Raw genomic sequence first — 13,934 nt, forward strand, 5'->3', positions numbered from 1 at the left:
AACTAACTTTGAACATCTCAGCCAGGAAATGAATGAAAGCAACTGATAAAAATCAAAATGCAGTTCAGACAGGGGCAGTATTCACATCTTTGTGTTATTTAGTGGTCAGATCCTTGGCGTGGTGAGCTTGGTATGGCCAATACAAACAAAAATCTGTCCTTGGCGAGCAATCTGGGGTCTGGCAGACGCTGCAAAGCTGCACGCTGGGGCATGGGGGACCTGCCAAGGAGACCGCAGTGTCGGTGGGGACGGGGCGAGCGTCCCGCAGGCCTCCCCCTCCACTCCCCTCCCACGCGGTGCACGGTGCAAGTCCCTCCTTCTGCAGCAATTCCTTTCAGTGCTGTGGGGCAGGACAGCCCTTTTGTCGCTGCCGCGGGGCAGCGCCCGCCGGCCGTGCGCAGTGTCCGCCGACAGGCCCTGCCCGGGCCCGCTGAGGGGCCCGCGCAGCGCGGGGCGATGGCGCCGCCTGCCGGCACCGCCCGGCACTGCCCGCCCCATCCCGGCTCTGCCCCGCATTGCCCGTACCATCCTGGCACTGCCCCGCACAGCCCGTACCATCCCGGCTCTGCCCCGCATCGCCCGGCACTGCCCGCCCCATCCCGGCTCTGCCCCGCATTGCCCGTACCATCCTGGCACTGCCCCGCACAGCCCGTACCATCCCGGCTCTGCCCCGCATCGCCCGGCACTGCCCGCCCCATCCCGGCTCTGCCCCGCACCGCCTGGCATTGCTCGCACCATCCCAGCTCTGCCCCGCACCGCCTGGCACTGCCCGTACTATCCTGGCACTGCCCCGCACAGCCCGGCACTGCTCGCACCATCCCGGCACTGCCCGTCCCATCCCGGCTCTGCCCGCACCGCTCGCACTCCGCTCAGCCCTCCAGCTCTGGCACTGCCTCCGAACTGCTGGGGCAACGTTCTTAATTTAGGGAACACGGGGCTTTGGGGCGGCCCGGTGTGTTTACTGCATATGTGAGCTCTCCTCCCTGCCTGAACTTCACCTTTCCTGATGAAAACTGGGCGGGGGGAACCTGGCAACAAGTTTCAACCACTAGGAGTCATGTAAGCTATAAACACTTTCTGCAGGTAGAACTCCTTTCCCGCGATCTCCATGTTCAACACATGCTCACAAGCAATAAGGCCCAGGGCGCCTGCATCCATGCATTGCCAGCTCCACAGTGCATTCCCACAAAGTGTCACATGCTTCCCACTGAGGTCTATAAACAGGTGTGCAGCCTCCTTTCCCTTCAGGTGAAATTCCCATGTTCCATATTCCCACTTTGCCGTTTCCAGCTGACACTCTTAAAAGTTAGGAGGGAAAAAATTCAATCCAGCAGCTAAATTAACATCTCAGCAATCTCAAGATGTCTCAGAAGGTTCCCAGGTCATAAAAAATGTATAATAACTTTCTGATGCCCTTTCTTTTCTTATCCTTTCTTATTTATTTTTGTTTTAAATTTGGCATTTTGTCAGCTATATTTTGGGTACTTCAAAAATCACCCAAGTCAAAACAAATTGTAGATGAAAGATAACAACAGAGAGGAGAAAGAAAACAGAGCAAGGAAAAGAGTTAAAATAAAAACAGAGAGAAATATAACCAACTGACTGGCTTTCCTGCTCCCACATAAATAATGGACAGCCAATAAATAAGTTACAGGGCTCAGCCGAGCCCAGGAGACTGGTGGACAAGATCCTGCAAGTTTATTAGAACACAGACACACAGCTGGAAGGTGATCTGGGAGGTCATGGAGTCTAGTCTGCTGCTATCTCTGGCAGTGCCTCACCCAAGGCCCCCACTGGGACCAATTTTTCTCAGCTAGGAAGAGATGGAAATACCCCACTACCATCAGCCCTGTGATTTGGGACTTGCACCACAAGGTATGAGAGCTGAATTTGGTCCCCTTGCTGGATTGCTGAATTACATTCATTTTAAGACATTCTCAAGCACACACTTCACAAAATCTTTTCTAGTGCTACCATGAATTTCTAGGTTTTCCAGCAGTCAATTTCTCAGATCTGCCTTAAATTCAACATATTATCTGTCTTAAATTCAACAGTTTATAAGGCTCTGGCCAGTGTTAATCCTAAAGTTACTCCCAAGATCCTACTGGCACTCCCAAGAGATAATACATCCCTACTGCAACAGTTCCAAGATCTCTGGGTAGTTACTGGGAAGAGAGTTCAGAGAAGATTAACTTTTGTTAATCTGTATGTTACTTTTCTAGCAAGGTGCTAAGTGCTGTGCTCTCAGAAAATTTCTTACACCTTCCTAGGGTTTGGGTGGGATGTGTGTCATTTTACTGTAGTTGTCTGCCATGCACTCATTTGAATCAGTCTCTCCAGGTTTATGATAACAAGAGATGGATGCTTTCTAGTGTAATTTAGGTGTTTTTAGTTTTGTTTCCACTTGAAGCTGAAACAAATTCTTCTCAGATGACTCACTGACTCCTCTTCAGCTTCTCTCTAAAAGGATATTTCATAAAAAGAAAGCATGTGCTTCTGAGCTGTTGGCTTACATGAGGCAGATCCCAACTTTGTTGTTGAGTGTAACTTAGATTTTGTTTGCATGCGTAAGCATCGAGCAGTTACTTTCTTTTTTTTGGTATATATTCCTAGTGAGAATTAAGGAGCTTTCTCTGCCTCACCTGAACCCTTCTTCTCTCAAGCATCACTGCTAATAATTCACTCTATTCCAGTTTTTTCATGAATATTTCTGCCTTTGCATCCTTTTATTTAAGGCTTTAAACAGGCTTGCTAATGTATCCAATATGAGATAAGAATACCACGTAAGGCAATACCATCATAATGATACCATAAGAATGATAGCAAAGTTCCCATATTAAGAATCATGCCAATGTCTTCCACAAAGGAGGCAGGATTTAACCTGCCTATGCCAGCCCACTGATTTTGCCAGCTCCCTTCACTACATCTCAAAATCAAAGAGAATGCGCATCAGCAGGAGGAGCAGCTCTGACTGACCAAGAAAGGTACAAGTTTGCCTCCTCATAATCAAACTTTCTCCATTTGTTGGAGTAGGATGAACAGGGGGGAGAGAGCTAAGTCATAAAACCTGCTGGATTTCATTAGCCCAACTCCAGATTAATTTCAGAGCACTAATTTGAAGAGTATTTTAATTCAGTACATTAACTTTGCACTTCATCACTACAATTTAATTGCAAATGAGTGCTGCTGTACATAACTGCAGTAAGCATATGCAAGTTCAGTACCTGTTTAGCAATAAAATTTCAAGCTCATTTGTGTAATTAGTAACACTCGCTTGTTTTCTTACAGGTTATCTTTTGGATTTTTCAAAACAATCAAGTGCATTGAGTTTTCACTGTTTTGCTGCTGGCATGCTTTCTGCACTTCTCCTTGGACAGGGAAACTTAATAAATAGGATGGTAAGTTCCAATGTCATTAAAAATCAGTTTCTGGGGAATTCCTCTTTCAGGTCTTGCAGGTTAGCCAACTGCACTACAGTGACAATTGTTCACATACTTTAGTAATGTATTTTATTTTCTAAGTGAAATAGAATGAAAAAACCATAACTAAAAAAGGCAGTGCAGTAAGGTTCTTATCTGCTGTAAAAATAGAGAACATCAAGCCTGCTCACTACAACCACAGGCCAAAGCTGGACTGACTTCCTCAGCCCAAGAGCAGGCACAGTTCTGTCAGTGAACCTGCAAGCTTCTCTGGCCTTCCCTGCAAATGCTCACTTAGCCTTCTGGAACATGACTGCCCCAAAAAAAACCCCACAAGAACCTGTCCCTTTACCCCTTCTTGTGCTGAGACACAACCACAGCACCACTACAGCACCTCTGTAGTGTTATTCAGTCAAAAAGTGGGGTTTACTGGCTCTCAGCCTGATGTAGGATCACGTGCATAAATACATAATGTTTCATAACAGAAGTTCTGACTTCCTCACAACTTGAGAAGTCAGGTACTCAGAATCCCCACACAGAGAGTCCTGCTAAGGTGAGATATGCTGTTGGATAGTTAGCACATGCCAAAATTAAAAGTAGTTGTTGCAAACCTGACTGCAACTAAGAACTGCAAAGTTCATAGCCACATGATATCCATACTGTTTCCCTACCACAAGCCCTGCCCATACAGACAAATGTAAATACTATATATTGTTAGGGGGCTCAGGAGCAATGTGCTGCATCTCATCACATCATGCAAGTCTGCAAGCCCTTGCATGCAGAAGATACCTGACAACACTGGCTCTGCTAAACTGCTTCTGAGATTACTCACATAGGTCTAGTATAGGAGTCTGTAGCAGTGCTATGGGCCAGACCCTGCCATTCTCATCTTTATTCAAATGGGTGTTTTTAGCAGTTCCAGACACACCAAACATTGCATTTCACCTATACAAGAGAATAGGATCAGGACCATTCATTTAGTCAAGTCCGAAAAGGTTTCACCTGAGGTTTTCTGAGCTGAACTCTGATTCCAGGAAACGAAGGAACTGGTCTCGTCCTACTGGGTCCTTCAGCACCTCATCCATGGAGAAACCCCATCTTTTCACACGCTGCTGACTAGGTTCTTTGCTGTTTGGAGAGAGAAGGGGAAAAACAGATGGAATGTGCATCTCTGCCTGCTGTCCGAGCAGCTGCTGCTGTTTCTGCTAAGTGAAGGGAAGAAGATTATTAGATGAGATGTTGTTTTTTTATCAAGATTTTTCAGAAATACAGGTTAGCAAATAACAAAAAAAAAAAGCCTATAAAGACCAGGATCAACATTAAAGCAACTGGAGGACTTTAAATCATTACATCATTTGAATCTTTAAAGGATGCTATTTGGGTGCTACATACATGGTGACATAAGAGAGAATGTGAATGATACTATTTTCAATGCAATTTCTGGTAGGTTTCATTTGGAAGAACAGCATACCATGCCTAAATGGATATACCATTTCTATTAATACCATACCATTATGCACTTCTTGCATATCTCCTCAAATGTACCTTAGGATTTCTTATACATCAAGATAAAAAATTCCCAGCAATGTTTCCTGGGTCACTGGTGGGCTCCAGAGCGTTTCCTTGTGTCCCACACAGTACTGCCTGGTCACTTGGAACTGGCTTCAGATTTTCAGATCCACATTTGCATTAGAAAAGCAGTTCCACTAAGAAGCAGTGCAGGCAAAGTATCTAAAATGATTACTGGTTTGTGGTCTTTCATTTTTTAGTGCCTCTGATTTTTGCATGCCTAAGTCTCAGAAGATTAAAAAACATCTTCCTCCTACTCCATGATAATCAGACTTTTATTTTCTATCTCAGCTGGGACACTGAGATGCAGAGGCGCCCAAAATCACCAGCAACCTTTCTCCTTAATTATTTCTTAACACAGCCAACTTACATAAGCTGTTGTTTGAATTGCCAGACGTGTTGCAGAGATGCCTATGGGCAGAGGTGGTGCCTGGCCTGGGAATCACAACGAGGATCCTATGAGACAGCCTGCATCAGAGCGTAATCTGGGCTCACAAAGTGTTTGAAAGCTTCTGGTGTGATGGCGTCATACTATGAGACAACCATTAGAACACAGCTCAGCTGCTCCCATGTGTGACAGCAGAGCCATTGTTAACAGTACATATCTATTAAACTATGTGTCTCCTCATGTCCACAGCGATTCCTAATCATGGAGCCTTAGGGGACGGTGGCGATCTGTGCTGAAGACAAGTAAGCCAAAGGGGTAAATAAAATGCCTGCTTTCATTTTCTCTTGGTGTAAAGGCTAAGCAAAATTGATAGGCATGTCCTCACTCGAGGAGCAGCACACTTGGGATGGCTCCTCCTGCGCTCCCTCAGGAGCCAGCAGTGCTGCAGACAAAGGTGCAGATCCAGCCTACCTGTTACACAAACCAGCCTGGCCATCGGGACACAAAAGCCATGCTTGTGCAGAGCCATGCACAATCTAAGCTCAGGGAATTTCCTGCTGAATCCAGAGATCTGTACCAGCTCTTCTTGCAGCTACACAACATTCTGGCACACACAAAAAAAGGCCAAAGTGCTGTCTAAAACAGAATGCTTTCCGTGTCATTTCCTGAGTCCTGACTGCCATGGAGGATAAGCTCCAGCGCCACAGGGCTGCCCATACTCAGCAGCCAGCCTTGCCACTGGCAGTCAGAGGCTCTTTGTTTTCCTGCACAAGGGCTCTGCCTTCCTAACTGAGGAAACAGCTTTGCAGGCAACACAAGGGGATCTTGGAGATCATTTAATTATTCATGCATGTTGCAACTAGATGCAGATGCAGTTAGTTTTTTTACAATAGAGAATAAAATGGAAATACATAGCTGTTTGTTTTTCCATCTCCCCACACTACAGCTTTTTCTTTTTCACCTGCAGGAAAATCACCTTCCTTAACTCTGAAATCATAGCAGAAGCCAAGCATTTATTTTAAATTCCTATAAGGCTGTGACATCAGGTTAATTGTATTCTTCAGGGACACAGACAGCTTTTCTGGGATTTGCAGCTACATCAACAGATGCAGAAATAATGGATGCCTGGATTACCTTGTGGGTGAGGGCTTCTACAGAGCAGTATTTTGCAAGGGCTGTATGTGGTACTAGTCCTACTAGGGAGGATGGAGAAAATGAGAGAAACTAGCTAAGAAAAAAGCAAACCAGATACTAAAATTATGTGAAGAGGGGCAGAGGTTAGGAAAATAATGGATTTCTGTGACTACCAGAGAAGCAGGTGAAAACAACTTTCACATCCCAAACTACTTGGCTTTTAAATGGGGGAAAATCTTGTTCTTTTCCTGGAACACTGATTCTCTATGAATCAGTTTTCTTAGGCAATAACATCTCTAAATTATTATTCAAGAACATACAGCATTAGATTTGGCATTCTCTTATCAAAAATTTGCTAAAGTGAACTCCAAATTCAGATTTGGTGCCAAATGGCAGCAACTAAACACTGGAGTAGCTGCTGAGCCCTTGCAGTTGTTGGCCACAGGATGTGATTGGGTAGTGAAGGTAATATGGGGCATGGGATTTCCATTCAAATTTGCTGTGGGAGTTGTCAGGCATAGTGGCAGGCAGGCAGGACAATTCGAGCCCCTTTACAAGGATTGTGGATAGCCTGTGAGGGCAAGAGATACAAACATAGGCCAGAGTTCCCTTGCGCCAGCATCACATGGGCAAAACATGATCTCTGCTGCAGTGTTCTGCTTGTTTGTTTTGGTTTTTTTGTTTTTTTTGTTTTGGTTTTTTTTTGGGGGGGGGGGGGGGGGCTGGGGCTGAGAAACTCTCTGAGGTGCAAGACATTGAATATTCTCCAGACATTCCTCCCTCTTTCCATCTATTTGACACCATAACAGAGACAAGCCAGCTTGTTCACCAACAGGTGAGGCCCGAACCCAACCTATTACAATTCTGACCTGCCCAGTGTCACACATCACATGTGAGCTACATTCTTCTGTGCCAAACTTACTCTGCACAGCAGTAATGGCCACCGCTTATAAATCATCCCATTTTACCAGCAGCATTTTTCATGGGATTCCATGACAAGAGCAGGGCTGGAGCATTGCAGCTGGGAAGAGTAGGCTCCTAAGGGTCAAATGTGATTTGCTGGAACAAACTGGAGATGTGCTGGAACAAGTTTGTCTTAGCAGTATCCTACATCTTTAGGCTCCTATACCTGAGTCTGTGCATGTACTCAACAGGTATAAGAACATCCATTACCTGACTTACAGAGTCCCATACATCAAGCCATATAAAAGTGGAAGGGATGAATAATTCAAAGATACCAGTGATAAACTTTAGCTATGTTCTTGAATCTTGTAGTACAGACATAAAACTTCCTTTCCAAACAGGGCAGTGTTAAGAGCATATAAAGAAAATGGCAAGACAACTCTCACATTAGTTAAAACTACCAATTAATTTTTACCTCATTTCAATGTCCCACAATGCTGCATCATCACTTATCCAGGGATTGGAAGGCTCAGCAGGAGTTATAAAGGGGTCATATTCCACATACTGCTCTGTGTAGGCTATTAAACTGGCAGGGAAAAAAAAAAGGGAAAAAAAAGAATAAAGAAAGGGTTTGAATGCACAGTCACATGTCAGAAAAGTGCAGCTTTTCTTTTTATCCTGTTTGTTTGGGGTTTTTTGGTGGTGGTTTTTTGTTTTGTTTTTGTGTGTGGTTCTTTTTATTTATAGGGATTAGTCAGTTTCCCAGCAATCACAGGAGACCCTTTTCCCAGGGATGATGCATGCAAGGATTTCTCTGCGAACACCCACCAGCTCACTGCAGTATTTTCCTCAACAGCAGCATTTTCCTCCAGCTTGTCTCTGTTGAGATGCCCCCAAAAAACCTGATGAGGCAACAACTGGATTACTATGGCAGGACTTCCTCCAGAGAGCCATGAGAGGAATATGATGTATGTGCCATCCCATTAATTTGTTACATGTTACTATTGCCTCCCATCCTTTTCATTTTTGCAAACTTGTGCACCCACATAAATTTATGCACTATGAGAAACTCACCTAAACAGGGTCATGGGCTGCAGCTAAGAATATGCTTAAATCTTTGGAGGATCATAGTCCTAAACATCAAAGCTTTGCCTATAGATAATTTTTTAGTTATGTTGGTATAGTATTTAGTCTAACAGCACTATTGTAAAATACTTCAACAGTAATAATTAACTTAGAGAATAGTAAATAATATGCACGTTGGAAAAACTCCTGGCCTTTACACTGGCTTGCTTCATGGTGAGTCAGTTAAGGCACAGAGCCTCTAATCCTCACTAGGATGAGATTCAAAGAGCTTTCTGGTGAAAGAACTGTGTCTGCTTGCATAAATGATTCAGGAATTCCACTGGGGTTGCGGCTAGGGGTGCATTTTTACAAAAGAAAGACAGCAAACATGAAATAAATCAAAAGACGTTTCTTCTAGTCTATACTGGAAATACTCTAAGGCACTTTATTTTTTGCCTACGTCTGCCAAGTAATTAACTAAGTCAATTATGTCTCATCATACTGAACAACCAATGTACTTGCACTGTGATTGTCCACACTAAACTTTACCTCTGGTCCTTCACATCTCAAAAAGGCAGGCAAATGAAAAAACCCTGCAAACAAAGGGTCATAAAAGGCAGAAAGTTTCCCTGAACTGCTCTATAGTAATTATTTCTTTTTGTTTGTGCTAGCTCTTATCATGAGGCATTAAAATCATACACTTTTGTAACCACAGCAGGTTCCCATTGCCCCTTAGGGCACTCGGGGCTGTCTCATCTCATTTCATTAATTACATTTCATGACTGCTGTGGGTCAAGGGTTGGAGGAGGGAGCAGCGTCCAATTTCACAGAGCAGCAGCAGTCCCTTAGACATCAATGAAAGAGAGGGTTGGTTAAAAAAGAAAAGAAAGCCAAAAAGGATCAATCAGGAGATATCTGCTGTGAAACCTGAATTGCTCCTAATAAAATAATAAGAAGACATCAGAGGTGCCAGTACAAGTACTAGCAAAAAAGAAAGAGGGAAAAAACAAAAATTAAATAAGGGGGAATTTCTAAGTACATTTTGCTGATTCAGTATAATGGCAGCAGCAGAATCATTGCCTCATTGTCTACAGGAGGCTAGAGGCAAGGGACTCCTAAGAAAAAGCATTTTTGTCAAAATGCAAACCTGGCCTTTTGGGTTATAAACTGAATACCCGGTAGAAGAGGTGGTAGGAACAGTTGACTGAAGGGTGTGGAGCTTGCATTGAGAACCCAACTGCCTCTCAATCAAGGGGGCCTGCTGAGCCTTCAAAGACCTTTGATGAGAAGCTGAAAGAATAGCACAAATTTTTATCTAGGGAACTGAGATTGCTTCTGGTAGGAAGATGCTCATTTTTCCCCAGGCATTTCGGTGATGCTGTTTCTAATGAAATTGTACTAACACTGTGCAATGCAGTCAGGGAAAACAATAGGTAGAATATATTGATAGTTTTGCTGCTATCAACAGTTCTCAAAGCTCAGTGGTTAAAACTGACAGTGCACAGGTCCCAAGTGGGGAGAAAGGATGTGGAAGAAAGACACTTTCCAAGGTAGGTGGAGCAGCTGAGGGATGCCTGTTCCCACAGTTGGTACAGATCTACTCCTGGAAGCAGAACAGGGAGGAAAGGGAAGAAAATCTTTAGCAGCAAGCATTTATCTCACAGAAGCTGGAGATATCCTTTGGAGAGCCTTCCTCTACTGACAGACAAAGGCTATCCCAAGAATAGTGTGAATTAATGTAAAATAAATACAATCGATCTATTACTATTGAAACAATTTATATCTTGTTCCTATAACTTGTTTGACCTAGTGTTTCCTGATTTATTTGTTACTTCCCTCATCCTCTCTGAAAGTGCCTTTGTGCTATACTGAAAAATTGGCAGGTGGTGCCACTGTCAGGCTTGACTGTTGATACCAAGAAGTCATTTCCTGTACTCTGATCTGCCACATTGTCACCTAAACTGTCCCAAGAGCAGGGTCTAGCCTGAAAATTGATTTGATAATAACAGCATCTCCTTACACAGGAAATTTGTTCCTAGTGCTTGTAATCAATGTCTTCATGGGGCTTTCAAGGCTGCACAGGTGTTTTTTCAGGCAATTGTGCAAGTCAGGTCATTCGTATTCATTCCTCCTCACCAGTCCCTAACCCTGCAAAGCCACTGGACCCATCAGCTTCTCTGCTTCCCTCCTACCTGCTCTGCAATGCTCCACATCCAGGCTGCACTTCCCACCACTCTCCACATCAAGTCACGGTACTCTCAAATCAATATTGCCAATATTCAAATCAATATCCAAAGTCATCACATAACCAAACACCTCCTCATAAATAAAGATCACAACCATGACTTTCATTCTTTATAATTATTAATAATAATTTAGAAATATAAGGTTCTTCACCCAGAGGGTGTCTGGGCTCTGGAACAGCCTCCACAGGGTAGCAGTCCTGGCACTAATCCTGCCAGAGTTCAAGTGTTTGGTCAATGCTGTCAGGCACATGGTGTGATTCTTGGGGCTCTCTCTCCTGTGCAGGGCCAGGGGTTGGACTTGATGATCCTGGTGGGTCCCCTCCAATTCAGCTTATTCTGTCATTCTGTAATTTGACTGTTCTCATTTTATTCACTTTTCTCCTGGTTATTATTTTGCAAAGGTTTTGATAGCAACATTTTCTCCTCCAACTTGAGAGCAATTAAAAAAAAACAAAACAAAACAAAACAAAACTTTTCAAACCAGAAAAATTATTAACGTCTCAGTATATTAAGGTCATTGTAAATAAATTCAGTACAATAACTTTTTTGGTTTTAAAGTACAAGTATATGTTCTTAATTGAAATGATCCAAAAGCCCAAAACATAAATATAAATGGGCTCATTTTAATCATACAATGTATTGCATGCAGGATTTCAGGGACCTCTGAATATTTTCTCTTTAATTGGATACATTTTCATTTTAATTGCAAAACTTGATGAGCAAATAAGAACTTACATTGGGCCTCTCACCATTTAATTTACCTGGTTTAGTCCATGCATGCTAACTACAGATGCAGGCACTGCAAAGCACATTTCATGGGGTATTCCCATTTTGCTTTGCTGAAATAAAAACTCCTCTATTATTTCTCTAGAAGGAACCAGGCCTTATCCTATCATTCATGTTTAACATGGTTTTGCTTTAAAAGTGATATCGCTGGAGAGCATGGCTACCCCTACCTTCATCTCAGTGACTACCCCGCAAATGTGCATAACTTACAAATACCTAAGTAAATGAGTTGTCATACTCAATTAAATTTGAGCTTGTTCTTCACCTATTCATACTTTTCTACCAAAACAAAATACTCTGCAAGTCAAATTGTGCCTTGATTTGCCCTTAGAAATCCACTCCTTGCAACACTGCCTTGAGTAGTCCAGATACAACGCCAGTACTTCTCTAAGGGTTTCATATACATGTAAGTGGGAGCAGGAACTGGTCCTACAACCCCAGTAGGAACAGAGATGTGAACAACATGTACAACAAATGCAAACAGAGCTGTGTCAGACTAACAAGAGATAAGCACTGAGGATTCGGCCAAAAAGGGGAAAAAAGTGTATTTTCAAATTGAGACTCAAATGACTTTTCTAAAAATAAACCACATGGTAGTGAAGCAGTGGGAAACAAGTTACACAAGGGTTTTTTCTTTTATGAATTCTTCTTTTCTTTTGCAGATTACAAGTCCTCCTTTCCCACCTATTTTTGCTCAGTGGCAGAAGATTGAGTACAGGGGTGTCAGCAGCCAGGCAGCACAGCTGATCAAGGAGGGGAAAGGATTGATGCACAGAAAGGGGGTCAAGCCTTTGCACTTTGCTGCCTGCTCTGTTTCTAGAAATGCCAAACTGGAGATGAGGAAAGAATGGGAAATCATCAAAATGGAGACACTCACCTTTCTGCTACTTTGGACATCTTTAAACAATGTCTCTCTATCTGCATGTTCAGAAAAGTTATCTGAGGAGAGAGATGACAAAGACATTAACAATTTATGAGTTCTGCAGCATGCACTGACAATATCTCAACACACTATTGATTTCTCTTTCCAAAAGGCTGGAAAGTAATTCAGAAGGAAATGGGACCCTTCCCTAGGAATCAGAAGCTTATTAACTGCTTCCAATAGCAGGCTCCCTTGCCAAAGGCAAATCCCTAGGGGAAGCTTCAGAAGACATAACTGAAAGTAGAAAAGACACATATTTGGGGCCAAGGTTCCTAGACTACTCAGGGTATAATATGATCTCCTTTTTACAAACACACTCTCCTCTCCTGTTCCTCTTACTGACTGGCATCACAAGAACAGTAACATTTTACAGCACACTTTCATTCTGCTATGAACCAGTTCTTCAACCTGTGATAAAAAAGCTCAAGAAATGTAGCATCCAGGCTTAGCTCAGAAGACCACCCAAAAACTGATTGCTTAAGAAACTTGTTTAAAGATGCATTAGTAAAATGCTGATCCAGGGATTCCTGTTTGTCTTTCAGTGAGGGCTGCTTATTGCATCAAAGTAATTTTGAGAGACAGCTCTTCATGCCAGTTCAAGGATGTGTGAGTTGGCTGGTCGTTCCTTGGCATGATTGTCCAAATAACTTTTTCCTAGTTTCCTAAAAGCTCTGACTGTGCAGTCTAACAGTCATGCACTGAACGATGCCTTTCCTCACCACTCATTCCAAGCTTGTGCCCAGCTACACTGCCTTTGTCACTGTCCACTTTTCAGACATCCTCAGTGAACTGGAATTATTGCCTTATTGCCTGTGTCTGGTCCACAGACAATAAAAGTAGTTTCAAAGGTCAGAGTCACTCATAATACGTATCACCATACAACCACACTGCTCAATGAATACTCATAACAATTAACATAAGTGAGAATTAAGGATAAGTATGTGAGGATCAAGGACACGTAAAGCATAGAACTGGTTTTGCTGGTATCTCAATACCTTTCTAGGCTTTTTTCTGGGAGCAGTTCTCAGAAGAGTTGCCATACAGCCACCTACGTACCTGCTTCCGGAAATCCTCTTTTGTCGTTTTGCGCACCGGCTGGGAGGGCAGGTGTACGGGGCTTTGGGGCTGAGACTCCTCTGTAACCCCATACACTGACTGTGAGGAACCAAGGAACAAACCAAAGGGTTACAGCATTTTTCTGTTACACAATGAGGAATGGTGCAGTGTGCAAAGCAGTAAGGTAACAAGCCAGCAATTTCCTACTGTTTATATCCACACAGGTAATTATTCAGCCCCAAGCAATATTTACAGATGAGACCATTCTTGCTGATGCCTGCACTTGGAAGGCCTGTAGGTGTGTTAAGAGAAGAGTTTGTTTTAAATGGTTAAATGCAGATGATAATTTTTAGGAGCTCTGAAGGCTGTGTGCACTAACACTTGCAGGATGAACACTGGGAGCTGTCACTGGGGTGAACCAAGTAGTAAAAGAAAATACCAGAACC

The 13,934-nt window shown here is 43.2% G+C and overlaps 1 protein-coding gene across 2 annotated transcripts in view; it reads right to left on the bottom strand.

Annotated features, from left to right (window-relative positions):
* RGS6 (regulator of G protein signaling 6) overlaps positions 1-13,934 on the bottom strand; it is a 247,467-nt gene that overhangs the window by 42,297 nt on the left and 191,236 nt on the right. For both annotated transcript variants that reach the window (XM_058806258.1, XM_058806257.1), the window contains exons 11-14: positions 13,489-13,587; positions 12,388-12,449; positions 7,889-7,999; positions 4,422-4,547 (exon numbers count right to left, since the gene is read on the bottom strand). In XM_058806258.1, coding sequence (XP_058662241.1) covers positions 4,422-4,547; positions 7,889-7,999; positions 12,388-12,449; positions 13,489-13,587 — 398 coding nt within the window. The remainder of the gene's footprint in view (positions 1-4,421; positions 4,548-7,888; positions 8,000-12,387; positions 12,450-13,488; positions 13,588-13,934) is intronic.

Source organism: Ammospiza caudacuta, chromosome 6, assembly GCF_027887145.1.
Source record: "Ammospiza caudacuta isolate bAmmCau1 chromosome 6, bAmmCau1.pri, whole genome shotgun sequence".
NCBI classification, from domain to species: Eukaryota; Metazoa; Chordata; class Aves; order Passeriformes; family Passerellidae; genus Ammospiza; species Ammospiza caudacuta.